The following is an 8,247-nucleotide window of genomic DNA, read 5'->3' as shown; positions in this document are numbered from 1 at the left end:
CATGAATCCTTAAGTCAACTAACAGTGCTTTAGTAAGGCTTTCTTAGTGGGTAGAAAACTAACCTAGAGCTTAAGCCTGTAATCCCAGCACTTTGGGAGGCCGAGACGGGTGGATCACGAGGTCAGGAGATCGAGACCATCCTGGCTAACACGGTGAAATCCCATCTCTACTAAAAATACAAAAAACTAGCCGGGTGAGGTGGCGGGCGCCTGTAGTCCCAGCTACTCGGGAGGCTGAGGCAGGAGAATGGCATAAAAACCCAGGAGGCGGAGCTTGCAGTGAGCTGAGATCCGGCCACTGCACTCCAGCCTGGGCGACAGAGCGAGACTCCGTCTCAAAAAAAAAAGATAGGTTTTGAAAATGAAAAGCAATATATACAAAAAGTAAAAAAGAAAATGGTGTACTCAGGGAGTGATAATAAGACCATTCTGCCTAGTGAGGAAGATTTTCTTGAAACATCAGTGGACAGGGTAGGTAGAAGAGGCAAAGTGTGGCCAAGACAACAAGAGGCCTTACTTATCTGGTGAGAAGTAGATAACTACTGTAAGTTCTAAGACAGTATCGTGACACAGTGTTACCAACACATCTGTGTATTACAATATATTTGTAGCAATGAACTTTGGGAATGGCAGTGTAAACAAAAATAAGTTTTATTTTATATATAAGTCATTGTTTTTTCCTTCCACAGCATATAGCCTGAATTTTTCCATTTGGTGGTAATAACAATAGCAAGCTGTTTTTTTTAAATCCTTGTATTCTGCATAACTGAATATTTTTGGAATTTGACTTTAAAATATGCACACAACCCTAGCATTGCTATTTTCTGATGCTTCTTTTTGCGAAAACCTAAAGAAAATTTATTGTCAATTTTATATACTCATATTATTTGATATTACTGTTAGCCTGTTCTTCCTGTTTCTTTCCCTGCAGATTTTCAATGTGAAGATGACTATCATGCCCTTTGTAATTTATGTCTATATTTCATTGAAAGAAAGGAGATTTAAATAACATAATCCTTAGCAGTAAACCAACTAATAACTTAGTTACAATGTATTCACTTTCAGTGTTGTCTTCCTGGAATTTCCTCTTCTCTTATGTTCTTTTTCACATTTCATTACAGTATGGACGGAGCAGATCTGTGTTTTGAAATCGTAAAGCGAGCGGACGCTGGTTTTGTGTACAGTGAAGCTGTAGCCAGGTATGTAGTGTATATCTAATCCCCAGAGGTCAAGGTGAAAGTAAAAAAAGAAAATGACAAAGACATCACATGACAAACTGATGAAGAGCGTACTGCTGCTCTTTGCTACAAGGAATATCTCTGTTTTAGTATGTGTTAGTAGAATCGATAGTCACTGGAAATGCAAAATACCGAACAATGAGTTTATCTATTAACATGGGTTTATAGGGGCCGGGCACGGTGACTCACACCTGTAATCCCAGCACTTTGGGAGGCTGAGGCGGACGGATCACAAGGTCAAGAGATCGGGATCATCCTGGCCAACATGGTGAAATCCCTTCTCTACTAAAAATACAAAACTTAGCTGGGCGTGGTGGCATGCGCATGTAGTCCCAGCTACTTGGGAGGCTGACGCAGGAGAATCCCTTGAACCCAGGAGGCGGAGGTTACAGTGAGCTGAGATTGTGCCACTGCACTCCAGCCTGGCCACAGAGAGGAGGTTGCAGTGAGCCGAGATTGCGCCATTGCACTCCAGCTTGGGCAACAAGAGTGAAACTCCATCTCAAAAATAAATAAATAAAATAAAAACATGGGTTTATAATACAGGCTTACATTTTCAGTACTGCTATCTTTCCCATTTGTGATGATTTTTGTACAAGAAGCGGGGATCTAATAGCTCAGGAACCATGTAGAATTCTACTTGGATTTTTTTATTTTTGTTTTAGCAAATCTGCCTCATTAGTTCTTCATTTTGCCTTTTAGTGATATCAAATTATCTCACAATAATTAACGAAAAATAAAGAACAATAAAAGGAAGAGAAATAGAAGCACCATTTTAAAAAATGTATTTGCTTCAGGCCAGTGTGAGACCTACCAATCAAATGGCAGCTGTTTGTTCTAAGTGGAGAAGTTGTTGTAAAGACCTAATGACTCAAAATAAGAAGTAAATATGAAAAATCGCAGGAGCCATGCACGTGCTGGGCCACTTGCTTATAAATTTAGAGCAACACAGCTTTCTGTTTTGGTTACATTCAATCATATCATAATTACCCACTGCTGTAGGTTGCCTTTTTAATACATGGAATACAGCATCCCTCCTTAGTCACCAGGCATAATATGTTGAAGGGTTCAAACTCACAAACATATTAACTTTTTTGGGTGGGGGAGGGGGGACAGAGTCTCACTCTGTCGCCCAGGCTGGAGTGCAGTGGCGTGATCTCAGCTCACTGCAACCTCTGCCTCCCGGGTTCAAGTGATTCTCCTGCCTCAGCCTCCCAAGTAGCTGAGATTACAGTCATGCACCGCCATGCCCGGCTAATTTTTGTATTTCTTTTAATAGAGATGGGGTTTCACCATGTTGGCCAGGCTGATCTCGAACTCCTGACCTCAAGTGAGCCGCATGCCTCAACCTCCCAAAGTGCTTGGATTATAGGCATGAACTCCCGTTCCTAGCCTAGGATTTATGAAAACTTTCTATCATTTGAAAAACAGTTATATTAAATGATTTCCTCTGTCTTATCATTTCTTTTATAATTATAGCATCTTAGACAAACATAGCTGGAAACAACTTGGAGACCACCTTAATACAGCTTTGAGCTCAGCATGACTTGAATGTCTTCAAATTCATTGCCCTGACTCCTTCTGGCTGAAGAGCAAGGGACCTAGTCTCAGGGATGGAGCAGCCATGGCTATAGCACAAAATAAAGAATATGCTCAATGTGTGGTCGCTGTGTTTTGGTACTGCTGGGGCTAGGGCAAAGGAGCAAATGAAAGCGTATGTGTGTTCTTTAGGCTTCTGATCTATACGTGGTAGAACTGAAGCTAAATATCCTCTTTTCTTTTGTGCTATGTTCTCTAAAGCACATTCTAGGGTTTTTTTTAATCCTATCTTCTATTATTTTGAGTTTTTATTACAATTTTAAATTTTTATTCTTCCTTGTCCCTCAAAATTTTAAAGCATTCTTTCATACCAAAAATAGTCAATACTAGTGAAACTCAATGGAAGAAGGGGATTTTTTTCCTTCTTGAACCACAATAACACTGGGATACCTGGCAGGTATGCTGACAGGATTGATGTGAAACCAGTACCACTTGTACTCTGGTCCCCAGTCATCTATATTGCTTTTTCTTAACTTCAAGCCTATCTCTGCCACTGGGCTATGTGTCAGGATAGGCAGGATGGTAGTGTGAAGAGATGATGTCATACAATGACATGACTTGTGGTCTCTCCTAATCTTGAGATTTATAGAAAACGTAGATGTTTATACACATCAAAATGAAAGCCTATTGATTTTTAAATCCACCTGTATAAGCTGTTAAAATGGTGAAACGAACTTTCCAGAGTGGACCAAAAAAGAGTAGCATTGGGACCAGTAGGTGACGTTGCAAAGAGAGAGGTTTGGAGGCAGTTTATTAAAGGTTCTTCCTCTGAACAATAAAAAAAGTAGGCGGGGACTCAGGAAGTATTATGTCTGTTTCCTATTGCAGAGGATCAATGACCATGCAACAAGTGCTCATAGATTCCTCCATTGGTTTAATGACAGATGACTTCTAATCTTTTTTCATCCTCGCTGATTCTGTGATTTATTGTTAGGAAATTTAGCTTGCATCAGTATTCTAGTGAGACCGACTGCAAGAAGACTTTGAGACACCAAGTAATCAAATTGATAATGTTATTTTTCTCCAGCAGGCTGAGCTTCAAGAGGAGCAGCAAAGCATGGCATAAAAGTAAAACTGTATTCAGTCCTTAGTGCGACCCAATTAGTGATTACCTCCATCCTTTCAGGGGTGATGAGTTGTGGAGTGAGCTAACACACAAGATCATATTATCAAATCAAACTCTCAGAGATCTTCTTAACTAGTACCAAGCTTTACTAAATCATTTCAAGGATACAGGCAATCAGAAGGCTCAAGTGAAGCAGACAGAAGGGAAGGGCAGCCCCCCACGTCACTTCTTACTGCCTCAGAAATGCACCTCTGGCCCAGAATAGATGAGGTTTATAATGGGATTTGTGAGTTTCCACACACAAAGGGGAGCATTGCAAATATCTTTATTTTATACCCCAGAGATTTGGATAGCTCCATGACATTCTCCAGGAAGCCATCTGTGCCTCAGAGATCCCATGTTCTACTTACCATAGTAATCCTTAGCCAGAGATATCCTGTTAAGGGCATTTCAGAGATAAGGTCTCTTCTGCCTAGCAAATAGCATTAGGCTTTGTCACCTGCATTGACAAGAAGAGCAGACTGAATCACCTCTCTTCTACCATGCTGCACCCCTGAAATGCCTCCTTCCAAAGGCAGTAAATGCATTGCTGGCCAGCTCTTCCGTGGAGTTATCTTGCTGATCCTTAGGAAAGATAAAGATAAACAAATATATTGCTGAATTTCTCTGAAAGCACAGGTCCCTATGATGCTTCATGAAGTGAAGTCTTTTGATTAAAAGTTCAGTCAGCACCTTTCTAGAACATTTGGGCAGATTTTAGTTCTTGTTTTATTCTGCTTGCACACTTTGACATGCATTGCGTCCCAGGATCATGATTGGGAGGGTGGAGAAAGATAGTTCAGTTCTGTTATAACTTGGGGAGAAAAATAGTTGAACTGTCTCCACACACACCGCAAAGATTCTGCTGTGTACGTATGTTTGGGTCAAATAATTGAGTGTTCTCATATGCAAATGAAAAAATCCTCATTCATTGAGTTTTGTTTTGTGTTATGAGACTTTGAGATAGGAATTTTCTTTAGGTTAAAGATAATTTAGGTGGCTGTCTCAGTGCTTTGTATCCCAAATAGTTCATTCTGTAGGTACAAGCTGTGTCCACTTTAACTAATTTTGATTTACCCATTATTTCCATGTTGACATCTAGATGGACAAATAAGCTGTTCCTAAACCTTTGACTGAACTTAACAATAATAATATTATAATAATAATGACTCAACCTTTGTAGCATGGTTTAGTTTACAAAGCACTTTGACAGGTGTAGTCTCTTAGCCATTTCAAGGGGTTACAGATCCTCCAAAGCCTGATTTGAACCAGTAATGGGCCACAACACCAAGTTAACAACCCCTCATTTAAACAAAACTTATGGCCAGGCATGGTGGCTCATGCCTGTAATCCCAGCACTTCGGGAGGCTGAGGCGGGCTGATCACTTCAGGTCAGGAGTTTGAGACCATCCTGGCCAACATGATGAAACCCTGTCTCTACTCAAAATAGAAAAACTAGCAGGGTGTGGTGGCGTGTGTCTGTAATCACAGCTACTTGGGAGGCTGAGGCAGGAAAATCACTTGAACCCAGGAGGCAGAGGTTGCAGTGAGTCGAGATCGTACCACTTCACTCCAGGCTGGGAGACAAGAGGGAAACTCCATCTCAAAAAATAAAAATAAAAAATAAACAAAACTTAATTACAGGCTACAATGGCCCAAGCAAAGAGTATATGAGCACCACCCCTTATATGTGCATTTGCAAAGTAAGATAAATTAAACATCAGAAGTAATGATTACATGAGCCTAGCTCTCTGGCTTAAAGCCCAGTTGTAAGGAGCCTGTGATTAGTACAGGAACAAGGCTTGGGTTTGTTTTTGTTTTTGTTTTTTTCTCCTACATATCATTTTTAAAATGGAACCCTTCCAATTAGTTGTAATACATGAAACAATGCATATGCTAACTAGAGGAATACTCCTGTGAGCTTGATTAGATGGTATCATGCCAAAGAGGGAACTTGATGGAAATGTCTTTTAATTGTAAAGCCAGAATAGGGATTTTTTTTTTCCCCCTGAGTCACATACACATGTTCAAGGTCACTTGTATCAGAAATATAAGATCTGGAAACAAAACAAAATTCTATAAATATTATACAATGAACAGTGTTAAGTCTGTTGCATTTCTGTCATGCTGGTTGGGAAGGAAAAGGAAAAAAATGAGAAAAGAAGGGGGATAATAGGAAGAAAAAAGAAAGACAAATATAGAGGGAATAAAATACAGAAAATGAAACAGATACTCAGAGAAAGAGTAATAGGGCAATTATAGAAGAACTTTAGAAATAGGAGGCAGTCCTAAAGTAGTACTGAATCAACTATTCTTGTCACACATGGTTGCTAGTTAACCCCATTACCATTTTTTAATGCCTGTTCTTTAAAATGCTGATTTCTTCTTTGTTCTCACCTGTGCTCCAGGAGGGATCCTCAGCTGGCCATGTAAGGAGTCAGGCTTTCTAGGACATGTGCCTAGAACTAACTCCACTTGGTTCAAGGGAGCCCCAACTAAAACTTGATTATGTTACAAAAGGAAATTGTCCAATAAGGGCCGTTCTTCCCTCATTTGTCCTCACAGCTAAATGGAAGTAAGATGGAGAGCATCTTATTATTTGCTGGCAGATCAAAGGCTCCCACCGCTCTAGTCTGAATCCTTGGAGCAGCCCTGAGCACTGTTTACATAACAGCAGTCCAGTTTAAGTAGAATTACCTGAGTATTGGGGAAAAAAATTGTCATGTTTTAAGCTTAAATTTTTAGTTTGCAAAGCAAATTTACTTATGAACTGTGTGTAATTCTTTTGACTTAGATAGCTTAGAAAATATAGAGCATACTGTTTCTTCATGAAGCCCATAAACTTGTGAGTCTGCCAACATTTTCATTATTAAGCCTCACTTTACATCCATCTTGTCTGTTCAAATAAAATGTGGCCATGGACAACTAATATGAGAGTGGGAGTTATAAACTAGGAGCACTGTATATTAAGTTTTAAAATAAAAATTGTTTACGGTTTTTAGATTTCTTTTGTTTTTTACAGCCATTATATGAGACAGATACTGGAAGCTCTACGCTACTGCCATGATAATAACATAATTCACAGGGATGTGAAGGTAAGTCATTTGTTATCACTAACTTTAATGTTTGTGAAAAAATACTGATATAGCAATGATAATCAAGAATTCTTTAATATTGTCATGAAGAACATCTTAATTTTACTTATGAGTAAAACTGTATTGAACTGCTTTGTATTTGGGAAGTCATTGTACTAATTCTTAACTAGGAACACTATAATTTCAATTTATTTATTTTTACTAAAGTGTTCATGCAATCTAAAATTGTATTATTTCTCTTTTGCCATTGTGTGTGTGAGAGAAATGAAAAATCCAATAAATAGGAAAAACCAAACAATATCCTATACTGAGTTAATTGGGGGGAAAATTAGAATTTGGTTTATGTAGTAAAAGTTAATCATACACATATTTTCATAATACTGAAATGCAAAATAGTCAGCATTTTTTTTTGCAGATAGTTTTTAAATATAGTATGAAATCATAATTATACATATAATACAATTTTATGCTTGGAATACCAATATTATCGTTATTCAGTCTTTCTGCCTATTTGATCCCAGTATCGGGTTAATGAGAACTCTCAGTTCCTGGTTTTTTAACGGTGTCAAGCCAAACATAGAGGGAGGCAAGAAACAAGACCAATAGGCCTTCCTCCTGATCCCTAGCTTCTCCCAAAGCCCAGAATCACTAGGGAGCCCCTGAGGTCCCTTTGGCCCTGGGCTACACTTTTAAGCTCTGATATTTTGTCACTGGTCTTTCTCTAACCTCCGGCATGTGCAGACATAGTGTTCCTTCCCTCAAGATATATTATTAAAGGCCTGGCTTCTTCAATGTATTTAATACTTTAAATGATTAAGAAAATTAAGTAGAGTTTAATTAAAGTGTCTATAATGTTTGGAAAATTTTCACAGAAATCCTTGTAGTTAAAAGCCGAGGGAAGGCATGAGCAATTCCAAAACCATCTAGTAAAATATTTTAATAGCAAATGAAAATCACTGGAGAAATGTACAAAATACACATTAGTGTAAATTAGTTGTAAAATATCTCATTCATCCTTTTCGGATGTGTTAAGAAAATGATATTGTTATTATCAAAACTCAACACCGAGCATCTCAATGGGTCCCCCTTTATGACAAAGTATTCTGGCCGAGCCCGGTGGCTCATGCCTGTAATCCCAGCACTTTGGGAGGCCAAGGCAGGTGGATCACCTGAGGTCAGGAGTTCAAGACCAGCCTGGCCAACATGGTGA

The 8,247-nt window shown here is 38.9% G+C and overlaps 1 protein-coding gene across 4 annotated transcripts in view; it reads left to right on the top strand.

The window, feature by feature from the left end:
• The window catches only part of CASK (calcium/calmodulin-dependent serine protein kinase (MAGUK family)), a 428,292-nt gene that overhangs the window by 177,135 nt on the left and 242,910 nt on the right, over positions 1 to 8,247 (top strand). For all 4 annotated transcript variants that reach the window (XM_011942514.1, XM_011942504.1, XM_011942497.1 and 1 more), the window contains exons 4-5: positions 1,122 to 1,199; positions 6,965 to 7,037. In XM_011942514.1, the coding sequence (XP_011797904.1) occupies positions 1,122 to 1,199; positions 6,965 to 7,037 (151 nt within the window). The remainder of the gene's footprint in view (positions 1 to 1,121; positions 1,200 to 6,964; positions 7,038 to 8,247) is intronic.

This window comes from Colobus angolensis, unplaced genomic scaffold (genome assembly GCF_000951035.1).
Source record: "Colobus angolensis palliatus isolate OR3802 unplaced genomic scaffold, Cang.pa_1.0 Scaffold103, whole genome shotgun sequence".
Lineage (NCBI taxonomy): Eukaryota > Metazoa > Chordata > Mammalia > Primates > Cercopithecidae > Colobus > Colobus angolensis.
This window is presented reverse-complemented; position numbering and strand designations above follow the sequence as displayed.